The 14,922-nt window shown below is 35.4% G+C and overlaps 1 protein-coding gene across 1 annotated transcript; it reads right to left on the bottom strand.

The window, feature by feature from the left end:
* Nucleotides 1-5,831: 5,831 nt before the first annotated feature.
* Nucleotides 5,832-14,755, bottom strand: LOC110442719. The gene is made up of 7 exons (XM_021486457.1): nucleotides 14,545-14,755; nucleotides 14,025-14,119; nucleotides 13,669-13,737; nucleotides 8,998-9,093; nucleotides 8,294-8,443; nucleotides 7,377-7,650; nucleotides 5,832-7,040 (listed from the first exon to the last, which is right to left on the bottom strand). Exons 1-7 carry the CDS (start codon nucleotides 14,574-14,576, stop codon nucleotides 6,080-6,082), a joined length of 1,677 nt encoding a protein of 558 aa, XP_021342132.1. The 5' UTR covers nucleotides 14,577-14,755; the 3' UTR covers nucleotides 5,832-6,079.
* Between the last annotated feature and the right edge of the window lie 167 nt (nucleotides 14,756-14,922).

Here is a 14,922-nt window from a genome sequence, read left to right as displayed (position 1 = left end):
CCCCCCCACCCACCCCAAATGTACACACATTTAGTTAGGTAGGCTGTGGCCATGACCCATCTTTACAAAAACTCACCTATAACACAAGACGGGTATATGAACCAAATGACAAATATCACAATGAACATGAATTGTTGTAGGAAGAAAATAATACATGTAGTATTTGACTTTGTAATTTCCCTTGCAGAGATATTCAGTCTCTGGCACACTATTGCGGCGATATCGCCGCCGCCGCCGCGTGATCAGATTTGTATGCAAATTAGGTTTCTGGCGATATCGCCAGAATATCGCCGCAGGTTTCTAATGGTGTTGTGGCATTCAATGCTCTAAAAGCCTCACTAGGTTCTGGTGCAGTTGTGGCGATATCGCCAGAACGTCGCCAGAATGTTCTGGTGCACTTGTGAATGTCACCAGAATGTTCTGGTACAGTTGTGGCGATATCGCCAGAATGTCGCCAGAATGTTCTGGTGCACTTGTGAATCTCACCAGAATGTTCTGGTACACTTGCGGCGATATCGCCAGAATGTCACCAGAATGTTCTGGTGCAGTTGCGGCGATATCACCAGAATGTCACGAGAATGTTCTGGTGTACTTGCGGCGATATCGCCACAGGCTAGGGTTCTGGTGATATTGTGACTCACCCTCTCTGCATGTCTTGGCAAGCAAGATTAGGGTTGAGGAGTACATATAGTTTAGATACTAATTCATAGCTTATATTGATCAGAGATTGGTTACAAAGTTCAACACATCTATATTAATTATTTCACAATGTGATATTTGTTAATAGTAGTTATCAATAATGTTTATATAATGTATAAGTATGAACTTTTTTATAAGAAACAGTTCTGTATACATTATAGAAGCAACATGAACTTCTGTAAAAATATTACAGCACGGCCTAAAGCAAGATTTCGATTTGATGTACTGCACTTCTAAATACATGTAGTAGAATTGTGTATGACAATTTAAACTTTATACAGAGTCGTATGAAAATGCACAACGGTAATTCAGTTAAGTTTTTACATGTTTTGTGACCATGGATTATAAAAAAAAACATTCTACATTACCTTATAAGACTCAGGAATGCTGTCACTTTATCCTAAAAAGACTAAATTTAAGTCTCCTTATTTCACTCAACTTTCCATTTCACCATGAGCTCTCCCTTCATCCATCAGCCATTTTGTGATTTTTGAATTTGGGGGTCAACTATATTTAGACAAGTTACAGGCGATCATGGGAATTTATAATCTGTGGTGCACCTCTGGCGATATTATGGGGACATTATGGGGAGATGAAAAGTGTGCCATAACATCACCAGAATATTTTATCTGTGGTGCACTTCTGGCGATATTCTGGTGACATTCTGGCGATATGAAATGTGTGCTAGAACGTCATCGCTAGCGGCGATATTCTGTGCACTCCTGGCAACATGTTCTGGCGAACTGATTTGTGCGCTGCATTATTGCTGCAAACTTTCTATTTCTGTAAGGATTTTTGGGTAAAAAGCTTGATAATTTAGTATTTACTAGGTTTGTGAAACTTGATAATTTTGTATTTCTAGAACTGAGAAGATAAGCAGGAACATATACTGATGAACTATGAAATACAACATCATGTTTCAATACCTACAACTATATTTCAAAGTTAAAAGCCAATGCATTTTATCAAGATAATAAGATTCTCTCCAGCCCGTGGTAACACTGGGAAAACAGTGATTATATCAGCTGGACTTATAGGATTTAATATAGAGGTCACTTGGTAAACACATCTGTAGGATTTAATATAGAGGTCACTTGGTAACACATCTGTAGGATTTAATAAAGAGGGCACTTGGTAAACACATCTGTAGGATTTAATATAGTGGTCACTTGATAACACATTTGTAGGATTTAATAAAGAGGGCGCTTGGTAAACACATCTGTAGGATTTAATATAGAGGTCACTTGATAACAAATCTGTAGGATTTAATATAGAGGTCACTTGGTAACACATCTGTAGGATTTAATATAGAGGTCACTTGATAACAAATCTGTAGATTTAATATAGAGGTCACTTGGTAACACATCTTAAGGATTTAATATAGAGGTCACTTGATAACACATCTGTAGGATTTAATATAGAGGTCATTTGATAACACATCTGTAGGATTTAATATAGAGGTCTCTTGATAACACATCTGTAGGATTTAATATAGAGGTCACTTGATAATACATCTTTAGGATTTAATATAGAGGTCACTTGGTAACACATCTGTAGGATTTAATATAGAGGTCACTTGATAACACATCTTTAGGATTTAATATAAAGGTCACCTGGTAACACATCTTTAGGATTTAATATAGAGGTCACTTGGTAATCCATCTTGAGGATTTAATATAGAGGTCACTTGTCACTTGGTAACACATCTGTAGGATTTATTATAGAGGTCACTTGGTAACACATCTTAAGGATTTAATATGGAGGTCACTTGATAACACATCTTTAGGATTTAATATAGAGGTCACTTGGTACACATCTTTAGGATTTAATAAAGAGGTCACTTGATAAACACATCTGTAGGATTTAATATAGAGGTCACTTGGTAACACATCTTTAGGATTTAATATAGAGGTCACTTGGTAACAAATCTTTAAATTTAATATAGAGGTCACTAGATAACTCATCTTTAGGATTTAATATACAGGTCACTTTGTAACACATCTTTAGGATTTAATATAAAGGTCACCTGGTAACACATCTTTAAATTTAATATAGAGGTCACTAGATAACTCATCTTTAGGATTTAATATACAGGTCACTTTGTAACACATCTTTAGGATTTAATATAGAGGTCACTTGGTAACACATCTTAAGGATTTAATATAGAGGTCACTTGTCACTTGGTAACACATCTGTAGGATTTATTATAGAGGTCACTTGGTAACACATCTTAAGGATTTAATATAGAGGTCACTTGTCACTTGGTAACACATCTGTAGGATTTATTATAGAGGTCACTTGGTAACACATCTGCAGGATTTAATATAGAGGTCACTTGGTAACACATCTTAAGGATTTAATATGGAGGTCACTTGATAACACATCTTTAGGGTTTAATATAGAGGTCACCTGGTAACACATCTTTAAATTTAATATAGAGGTCACTAGATAACACATCTTTAGGATTTAATATAGAGGTCACTTGGTAACACATCTGTAGGATTTAATATAGAGGTCAACACATCTTTAGGATTTAATATAAAGGTCACCTGGAAACACATCTTTAGGATTTAATATAAAGGTCACCTGGAAACACATCTTTAGGATTTAATATAAAGGTCACCTGGTAACACATCTTTAGGATTTAATATAAAGGTCACCTGGAAACACATCTTTAGGATTTAATATAAAGGTCACCTGGTAACACATCTTTAGGATTTAATATAGAGGTCACTTGATGATACATCTTTAGGGTTTAATATAGAGGTCACTTGGTAACAAATCTTTAAATTTAATATAAAGGTCACTAGATAACACATATTTAGGATTTAATATACAGGTCACTTGGTAACACATCTTTAGGATTTAATATAGAGGTCACTTGATAACACATCTTTAGGAATTAATATAGATGTCACTTGGTAACACATCTGTAATATTTAATATAGAGGTCACTTGATAACACATCTTTAGGATTAAATATAGAGGTCACTTGGTAAACACATCTGTAGGATTTAATATAAAGGTCACTTGGTAACACATATTATTGATTTAATATAGAGGTCACTTGATAACACATCTTTAGGGTTTAATATAGAGGTCACTTGGTAACACATCTTTAAATTTGATATAGAGGTCACTAGATAACACATCTTTAGGATTTAATATACAGGTCACTTGGTAACACATCTGTAGGATTTAATATAGAGGTCTCTTGGTAACACATCATTAGGATTTGATATAGAGATCACTTGGTACCACACCTGTAGGATTTGATATGGAGATCACTTGGTAACACCTCTGTAGGATTTAAAATAGACGTCACTTGGTAACACATCTTAAGGATTTAATATAGAGGTCTCTTGGTAACACATCATTAGGATTTGATATAGAGATCACTTGGTAACACATCTGTAGGATTTGATATGGAGATCACTTGGTAACACATCTGTAGGATTTAAAATAGAGGTCACTTGGTAACACATCTTTAGGATTTGATATAGAGATCACTTGGTAACACATCTGTAGGATTTAATATAGAGGTCACTTGGTAATACATCTTTAGGATTTAATATAGAGGTCACTTGGTAACACATCTGTAGGATTTAATATAGAGGTCACTTGGTAACACATCTTTAGGATTTAATATAGAAGTCACTTGGTAACACATCTTTAGGATTAAATATAGAGGTCACTTGATACACATCTTTAGGATTTAATATAGAGGTCACTTGGTAACACATCTTTAGGATTTGATATAGAGGTCACTTGGTAACACTTCTGTAGGATTTAATATAGAGGTCACTTGATACACATCTTTAGGATTTGATATAGAGGTCACTTGATACACATCTTTAGGATTTAATATAGAGGTCACTTGGTAACACATCTTTAGGATTTGATATAGAGGTCACTTGGTAACACTTCTGTAGGATTTAATATAGAGGTCACTTGATACACATCTTTAGGATTTGATATAGAGGTCACTTGATACACATCTTTAGGATTTAATATAGAGGTCACTTGGTAACACATCTTTAGGATTTGATATAGAGATCACTTGTACACTTCTGTAGGATTTAATATAGAGGTCACTTGATAACACATCTTTAGGATTTAATATAGAGGTCACTTGGTAACACATCTGTAGGATTTAATATAGAGGTCACTTGGTAACACATCTTTAGGATTTAAAAGAGAGGTCACTTGGTAACACATCTGTAGGATTTAATATAGAGGTCACTTGGTAACACATCTTTAGGATTTAATATAGAGGTTACTTGGTAATACATCTTTAGGATTTAATAAATAGGTCACTTGGTAACACATCTGTAGGATTTAATATAGAGGTCACTTGGTAAACACATCTGTAGGATTAAATATAAAAGTCACTTGGTAACACATCTTTAGGATTTAATATAGAGGTCACTTGATAACACATCTTTAGGATTTAATATAAAGGTCACTTGGTAACACACCTTTAGGATTTAATATAGAGGTCACTTGGTAACACATCTTTAGGATTTAATATAGAGGTCACTTGATAACACATCTTTAGGATTTAATATAGAGGTCACTTGGTAACACACCTTTAGGATTTAATATAGAGGTCACTTGGTAACACATCTTTAGGATTTAATATAGAGGTCACTTGATAACACATCTTTAGGATTTAATATAGAGGTCACTTGGTAACACATCTTTAGGATTTAATATAGAGGTCACTTGGTAACACATCTGTAGGATTTAATATAGAGGTCACTTGGTAACACATCTGTAGGATTTAATATAGAGGTCACTTGGTAAACACATCTGTAGGATTTAATATAGAGGTCACTTGATAACACATCTCTAGGATTTAATAAAGAGGTCACTTGGTAAACACATCTATAGGATTTAATATAGAGGTCACTTGGTAACACATCTTAAGGATTTAATATAGAGGTCACTTGGTTAACACATCTTTAGGATTTAATATAGAGGTCACTTGGTAAACACATCTTTAGGATTTAATATATAGGTTACTTGGTAAACACATCTTTAGGATTTAATATAGAGGTCACTTGGTAACACATCTTTTAAGTTTTATTCATTCATATACCTGGTAACTGGTATTAGGTATTTATATTACAATCCAATTAATGTACTATCGGTAGGTGAATTTGTTTTCATACAGAATGAAGAACATTTTGCTTAATTTCACTTTAATTTCTTTTTCATGTACATGTATCCAGCACATATTTGTTCAATATTTTCAATATTCCGATAGCAATAAATTACTTCTATTCAATTTCACTTTTCTAATAGTTTGTACTTTTTATGCATCATTCAATTAAGAATAGCTAACTAACATCCTAACTTATCATACTTGACTTTCATATTAATCTGGGACAAATGCAGCACTTGATTCAGTCTGGTTCCCATTGGGCTTTGAGAAAAAGGGTGCCTGCCCAGCTACAAATTCCTTGGAAGCTTTCTGCTTATTTTCATAATAATCCTCATTGATGGAGGGTAACTTGAGCACCTTGTACTCCTTGGGTATGGATGTTCCATTGATCGTGGACATGATGGTGAAGTCTAACCTGTCTTCCTTGTCTGAGCGACTGGACAGTGGACAGTGGCTACCTACCAGGGGAACAAAGCTGTCACCGCCTGTATCTCTACCACTGGGTATTGTCTTGGCCCCAGCATTTCCTAGAAGTGGAGAACTTGTGGAACGTTGGGGCCACATACTTCGCTTCATCTTTCGTGGCGACTCTTTGCTGTCATAAACTTGTATGATCTCGCACAGCTTCCTAGGAGCATTTGGCACTACAGGGTAAGTTTGTTGTAACTCTTTCATCTTACGCAGGCTACCATGAGGGGTTTTGACTGGTGGCAGTTTCTTTGGTTGTTGAAGTTTACTGAGGTCAAGTCTAGGCACAATAGGTTTACCATTGCTTTGTTTAGGAGTTTCTAGCTTTGACACTACGAGGGAGAGTTCAGCCTCCATAAGGGAGATCTGTCTCCTCATGAGACGCTCCCGCTGGTCTAGTTTACCGTAACACAGGTTGAGCTGGTCAAACTCCCGTACTTGTCGCCGGTCCTTAATACGGTAGTTGTTTAGGTCCTTCTTGATAAAGGATATTTGTTTCTGACATGTGTTTTTCTCTTCTAGCAGATTGCGATAGTTTTCCTTGATTGCAAGCAGACCTTGATGGCTGACATCCTTTTCATCCTTTAAAGCATATATGTTGGTCTCAATGTCATTCAGGATGTTGTTGGCCTCACGTAACTCCCGTGTCAACTTCTCTATCTCTCTGTCATGATCACTGGTGTGTCGGCTGACTTCTGTTACCAATCTAAAAAAGGTTAAGTTTGCTTATACATACAGCATGATTTTCATGTATAATACTATATTTACACTGGCATTGCATGTTCGTTTCGTAATCAAACTAAATTGCATCCATAACACTATGAATGCAAGTGGTGTCATTGAATTTAATGACACTAATTACAGTCTATTTCAAATAACACTGGATAGGTTTGATAAATCAAAGAGTGATATAAGAAAGCTACGTACCAAGAGTAATGTTATATTGTGGTTGCATACCAAGAGATATTGGGAGGTTATATATTCAGGGTTGTCAAATTTGCTATGTAAAGCATTGGGAAGGGGAACAGGAGAAAGATGATACCTTTTGTCTAATTTGGTGTCCCAGACATTCTGGATGTCTTGGAGAGGTTCTCTTGTCGAGTTTCCATAAAGCTCATCACAGGAAGTCTTAATGGGCATTTCCAGTTGGTCACATGGTAGTCCTTCCCTCTCTCTGACTGATCTTTGTCTGCTGTGCCCAAGGGCTTTTTCATTGTGGTTTTTGGCAAGAGATATTTTCCTATTCTCCTTAAAGGAAGTACTTCTGTTTGTTCCGAGTTTGCTCACTGAAAATCTGGTTCCTGATACCATCATATCTATGGACAGAGTAATAAAACAATACATAGTACGTATACAGACCCATTATAATTAGTTTTCTTCTTTTTCCGCTTTAGTCTTGAAATCTAAACCTATCTGGAGACATGCCAGTACAGTTTACATAGATCTAGAATTCTTTGTCTTTTAATTCATACAAATAATTTTCTATCACCTCTATACATGTGAAATGTTGTCTAACTGTGGGACAATCATGTGAGATAAACTCCACCTAGGCTCTCTGGATTACCTTCTGTTTGGTAACTAACTTCTTTTTTCAAAATCTTAGATGTGAAGTGGAGTTATGTTGAGTACCTGGTTAAATGACATTCTGAAACTTGACATCATCTGAATGAGATTCATGACATCGTTACATTGAATCTACAACTGACACTGCCTTGAGGAAATTAAAAAACATGAAATATCTTGTTGTGTAAGTTTTGCTAACTCGAATTCTACCAACATCATTGCTGCATTCAGTGCAAATTTTTACCAAAATCCAAGGTAAGAAAGCAGGAGAAAGTGTTATCATATAACTTCTGACACCCAATTCTATCACTTATACCTACAAAAGGTTAGACTCTTTAATACTTTTTTGTGATTGTAACTTTTGTTACATTTCATTCTTTCCAATGCTCTTGTTACCATTTTGATTCAGCTTTCTTTTAATGAAGGCTGTTTTGGTCTTTCTCTTCCCGTTCTCCTGACTTGGCTGCTGTTGTAGGTATGGTGTTGTTCGCCCTCTGGACTGAGTCCTATTCTCGTGTCTTGATGGCAAACCCTCCACCTTGAACACTGTAGCAATAACATACTACTGAGAGATCTGGCTCACCCTAATAGGCACTGATACATGTACAATGTACCTCAGTATTGGTCTAGCTACTATTTATTGGTAACAGACGCTTCTTTCAAATTTGCATGACTTATTGCAGAAACATATATAATAATGTAAAGTACACAGGATGGAAATCAATAACTTTGTAACATCATGTTGCATTCTGAAATTATTTTAAATATTTTTTTCAATTAAGCACTGTTTGGTAATGGATATAGGCATAGATGTATATGAAACAAATTATGTAATAAATCCCAAAATGAGCTATAAACATAACAAGTACTTTATACCTCATCCAGTATATGTATGTATAGTATACATGTGATAAATCTACCTGTGAGTCCTGGGTCCTGTACCCATAGAGTTTCTGAAAATACTGAAATTTAAAATAGTGGGACCCATATCTTTTAACCATACAGTGGGAAAAGACCCCTACAAACTAATTGTAGGTTGATCACTCAGTAGACATGTGCTTGCTTGCAAAATAAACATGTTCCATGTATTGAGAACTTACCAACATATAAATCCTTCTCATTACAACAAAAATCATCGTTCCGAAAAGGTACCACTTGTGGAGAGTTTCGGCACTTTGTTTCCTCAAAGATTTTTTCTGAAAAAATATTACCGAGACTGAAATGAACACTGGAACTTGATCAAACTGAATCATTTGATTATGTAAAATTCAAATGAAGAGAAATATTCATGAAAAGGTGGGGTCAACATTTGGCCCCCACTTTGATTTCTTTTATTCTTTTGCCATATGTAGATACATAAAAATGATCAATAACTGCATAAATGATTATTCATATTTACTACTGATAACCGTAGTGGACCTCCTTGCATAACACCAGGTTGAGTGACGGGGGGATCCTAACAAAATGACCGATAAATATCACAGGCAAATGTTAATTTGGAAATGAATAATGATGGTGTATTGTGTAAAAAAAATCTGTTAGTTTGATACTAAATATGTCATATTGGTATAAATGAAGTAAGCATAGTGAAACTTTTAATCAGGAAAACATGCAAAATTTTCGCAAAATTTTAAATATAACCAACATTGTCAACTTGCCTATATATAGTCTATATTTTAAACTTCTATATTTTAAACTTCTTTAAAAACTTCCCATATATGCATTCTGTCTACAGAATCATTTTTATGTAATATTAAAACCAGTAAAGTACCTTTTTAGCATGCCAAACATGATCAATGCCCAATTTCACATAATCTTGAAGATTTGGCTATCAATGTTAATTATGATAAATACCGATACATTTTCTGTTTTTGTATCATACCAAAACACTTAATTATATTACTCATGTTTTAAAGTTATGTGCAGCAGTAACTAGAACACTGACAGGTCAGTAGGGGCCCCATCTCGTGCCAATATATCCCCCATAATCATCAAGAAGCAATCTGCCCATATAGCTGAGCTTGACGTTTGACATTTGGACTTCAAAAAGAATCGCAAGGAAGCAAAATATACATTTTACAGATACTATGATGCGAGTCTTGTTTCCTTCCACCTCCATATTTGCTGGGCTAACAGAAATGTAAATACTGTTGCAATACTCATTTGTTAGCTTTGATTTGTTTTATTTCACCTTATATACCTCCTCCATCAAGAGCCAGGGTCAAAGCCAGAGATCCACTTTGTCTGTGACCTTTGGACCCAAATGACCTTGACCATTAGCCCAGTGACCCTGATCTTTGGTCAGTTGACTTATTCTTTAATTCTGACCAACTTTGCTTCTTAATATCATAACACAATGTTCATCAGTGAAAAATACAAAACTTGACCTTGATCCTTTGGACCTTGTAACCTGGATCTAAGGTCAGTTGACTCTGTGGTAAGTTCTTAACAACATTGCATCATAATGTCATAAAATGTTCATCAGGGAAAAGGTACAAAATTTAACCTTCACCTTTGACCCAGTGATCTTGACCTTTGGTCAATTGACTCCTTGTTTAATTCTGAGCAACATTGCCTCAAAGTGTCATAGCAAAATGTTCACCAGTGAAAAGATACAAAAATTAACCTTGACCTGTGACCCAATGACCTTGGCCTTTGGTCAGTTGACTCCTTGTTTAATTGCTTCATAATGTCATAACAAAATGTTCATCAATGAAAATATGTAAAATTTGATCTTGACCTTTGAACTTGTTGACCTTGACCTTTGGTCTTGACTTTTTACCTCAATGTGTATTTTTGTGAACTGAACATCTTGACCAAGTTTCATGTACATCGGTCAATAAATGTCAAAGTTATCAGCCAGGAACAAAATTTGTGGACAGACAGCCAGACAGACAGACAGACAGACAGACAGACAGAGTGATTACTATAGGGCACCCGTATCTCCGATACGGGGCCCTAATAACTCTTGGATATGTATTCTGCCAAAGTAATCTTTCCTCTGGAAAGCTACTTAAGTTTGAGATTGTGTTATAGACAAAGATATGCAATTATATGAGAATAATAAAATAATCTCAATAACAAAACTATTATACACTTTATTATACCTCCCACAACGAAGTTAGGGGTGGGGGTGGGGGAAATATACTGCAATCAGCTTGTCTATCCGTCTATCTGTCCATAGAAGAAGTTTGTCTGGACAACTTCTTAAGTAATGGACCAATTTCAACAAAAGTTTCCAGATATGATAACTAACCTGAAGTTGTACATCCAGGTGTTATTTTTTCATTCTGACCCTTTTTTTTAACAAAGTTATGGCCCTTTGTTGAAAAACCCTTGTCTGGACATGTCCTCCAAAACTAAGGGGTCAATTTCAACCAAAGTTTTCAGATATGGTAACTACCATCTGATGGTGTGCATCCAGGTATTCTTTTTTTAAATCTAACCCTTTTTTACGGAGTAATGGCCCTTTGTTGAAAAATATTTGTCCAGACAACTCCTCCAAAACTAAGGGGACAATTTCAACGAAAGTTTACAGATATGGTAACTGCCCCCGACATTGTGCATCAAAGTAATATGTTTTCATTCCGACCCTTTAAAAAGGGAGGTTTTTTTTGGCCCTTTGTTGAAAAAAACCCACCTTTGTCTGCCTCATAAACTTCTGGGCCGATTTCCATGAAAGTTTACAGATATGGTAAGTACCCCCTGATGTCGTGCATCAAGGTAGTATCTTTTTTTCATTTTGACCCTTTTTAAGGAGTTATGGCTTTTTTTTTTTAAATCTTTGTCTTGACGACAACTCTTCCTTAACTACTAGGACGATTACAGCAAAACTGGTTTTATCTGGGCTAACAAGATTTGGTATGAAAGTGTATTTTGGCATGGGAAGGGAGTACAAGAAGTATGTCAGTGACATATATACATGTACTTAAATAATTACTGGTGGGAGACTATGGATTACTTTGCAATGCTTTGTCTTAGTTAGCCTTTAGCTTACAGCTCTGGTCAATATAGGGGTATTAGTTATTCTTTGGCTTATAGTTCTAGTAATAATTTTTTTCCTATTGCACATTCATTAAACAAAATGTGAAGGAGTATCAACTATTTTGTATTGTTAACTCTAAACGAATAAAGCAAGGAAGAATATCCTTGTCTGACTCCCCAAACAAAATATTTATTTTAGCACATTTGATTTTGTGACCTTGAACGAGGTCAAGGTCATCAACATTTAACAACCTACTTGCCAAATATCAAGAACCAAGGACTTTTAGTCATGAGGAAACACAAGTTAAAGGAAATGTGGAAAGAAAGCTATGTTTTTCTTTTTTTGAACAAAAATGTTATATGACAAATTTACCGGTTGTCATTTTTTTTGAAATTACTGATGTTGAAAGATATTATTGGTAGCCAACTTTTCAACAAGTAAGAGAAATAGACTAGTTTTAGAACTATATAAATTAACGTGTCAAAAATGGAAATGTTCTCATTAGAAATGAAATTTCACACTTTTCTGCTTAAATCTTCAATAAAAAGATCAATTATTTATAGAAATAGTGTAATATTCAGTATAAAAATAACAGTTGGAATATGTTACACACGATGACGATGTCATTTTATAGCAATTGGGTCATTTAAAGGTTCTAGGAGGACACCTTTAACACCCACACAGGTGTAAGTCAATGAGGTCCCATTTTTCATCAAATGAATCCTGAAACTAACTGTTCCTGCTTCCTATACCCATGTCTTTTTGGATTTATCTTGTTTTGAAATTCTAAGTGGGGGCCGATGCTTATGTTAAATCTCCAAAGGTGCTGACCCTACCTTTGCTTGTTGAGGGTAACTGGTTGGGTCCCAGCAGATCTAGAGAACTTAACACTATAACAGCCAAGTTATTATTATCATTCAAAGTTTAATTATTGTAGTTTTAGTTATTTTATTTTGATTATACATATCTTCAAAAATTGAATTTGAAATATACAACTAGAGAAACCATGAGTGAGCTCGCAAAGATATACCCCCACTTCATCTTATCTAGGTATCCTCCCTACAGAGTTTTGTATTATTGATAAGGTATATTGGTTATTACAAGAGCCTTCTCATGCAGATCTACTGCAATCCTCTCCGACTGTAATACGGCAGTCCTAGGTAATGATGTAATAAACTTTGAACAAAGTGTTCTGTAATCATTATAAAAACACTAACCACTGTGTTTGCAGGGGGTGTATGTAATAATCATGCAAATCTACAGATGCTGTACTCAGTCCTGTCACTTTACCATGTTACTGAAAATTCAACAAATAGGAGGAGTTGTGCTTACAAGATTTCTGGGGCAGAATTTAAAAGATTCACGGGCCATAACTCCAGGAAATATTGATTTGCAAATTCCTTTCTTCATGTACATCTACATATGATATACATGTACTTTCACTATGTCAAGTTACAAGTAAATCCAACAAAAGGTTTAGGAGGAGTTGCGCTTACAAGGTTCATGGACAGATGGATCGATGGTGAAGGTGATTCCTATATACCCATCCCCCACCAAAACTACCAAAACTTTGTTTGCCGAGTTAGGGAGGGGGGTATATAACAACATCCTTTAGAATAGTAGTATAATAATAGGAGAAACAAATTACAAATTAAACATGGTACCAACGTACCAACGTTACTGAAAGGTACCAGAGGGGAAAACTTGCATTGAATATCTGCTTTTATTTCATTTTCCAGATTATGTCCAATCAAATGCTGATTTGTTGATGATCATCCATACATACCTTCACCAAAATCCCTTTCTAGTCTGCACTCATTGTTTTGAGACCTTGTGCTGTAAATATCAGTATTTCCTGGATAAAATAGATAACATTATATAATTTCCTTTGGCTTCAAATAGACCTTGTCCCTGTAAGGCCGTATTTTACACAATCTATATATATGAATGATAACAAGTTACATGGTAATGAAATTTAAAAGAATATCATTTAGCGTTTACCCAATCATCAACATGAAATACAATCTGCAAGTCAACGTTAGTTGATAAGATAGTGTGCTGTGTAAAAATAGTGCAAACAATATAAGATTACAGTTATCTTCCTTATTTTTTTTTAAATGTCAGCTAATTGTTAGTATATACCATGATCCATAAGTAGGGAAGACTGTGATTTGGTAAGTGATGGCATGGGATACGGTGACAGACTGTTTCTACCACGTAGTTCCAGACCTTCAAACCTGTAAGTGTAAAAAACGATTGCAAGCAGTTAATCATGAAGCTATCCATACCTTGCACAATGACATATAATTATATCAAACTATTTGTGATGTGCATTGTAGTGCGCAAGTTTGATATGTGCACTCTTAAAGGTCATCAACATATTTACTCACGTATGATTATGTATCGATATTGGTTACTTACCGTCAGAACACAGGGGTTCATTACAAAAATCCATGCATACATTTTGTAAGCAATGGAAACCCATATCACTTGAAATATGCCGCGATCCATGTCAGTATAAGCTTATGTATACTAGCATTTAAAACGAATCCCATGTGTTGTGATCAAATATCACAAGCGCAATGCACATGCATTTGTCAAAAGCCCCTGTCGTCAGTGCGACATATTCACTACTGTAAGCCTATTCAACATTAAAACTCACAAACGAGGACTCTGAAATTGTCGCTCCATCATCGCTCTGGTTTTCCTTCTTTTCACCTCTGTGATATGAATATCACAATGGTTCAGTGCTGCATATGGAACATAATACGAAACAATAGCGCCGTCAGTTCAACAAACGTCACTGTAAAACAAAATCAATATTTGCGTTGAGTGAGCGCCACCAACTTTCGCGTTTCCCGGAAGTGGCTTCTCATTATGACGTCACATTTATTGTACTAAGGGGCGCCAATGGGGAAGACAAGGCCTTTGCTAACGTTGGTCAGCACAACCAGTCCAACAGGAAACAAAAAGAATACCATTATGTTTCTTTGGTGCATTGTAAAAGCATTTGAAGACTGAGACAGTGATGGGTGTTACA

This window comes from Mizuhopecten yessoensis, unplaced genomic scaffold (genome assembly GCF_002113885.1).
Source record: "Mizuhopecten yessoensis strain PY_sf001 unplaced genomic scaffold, ASM211388v2 scaffold716293, whole genome shotgun sequence".
In the NCBI taxonomy this organism is placed as follows: Eukaryota; Metazoa; Mollusca; class Bivalvia; order Pectinida; family Pectinidae; genus Mizuhopecten; species Mizuhopecten yessoensis.
Note: the sequence above shows the minus strand (reverse complement) of the source record. Positions and strands in the feature narration are given on the sequence as shown.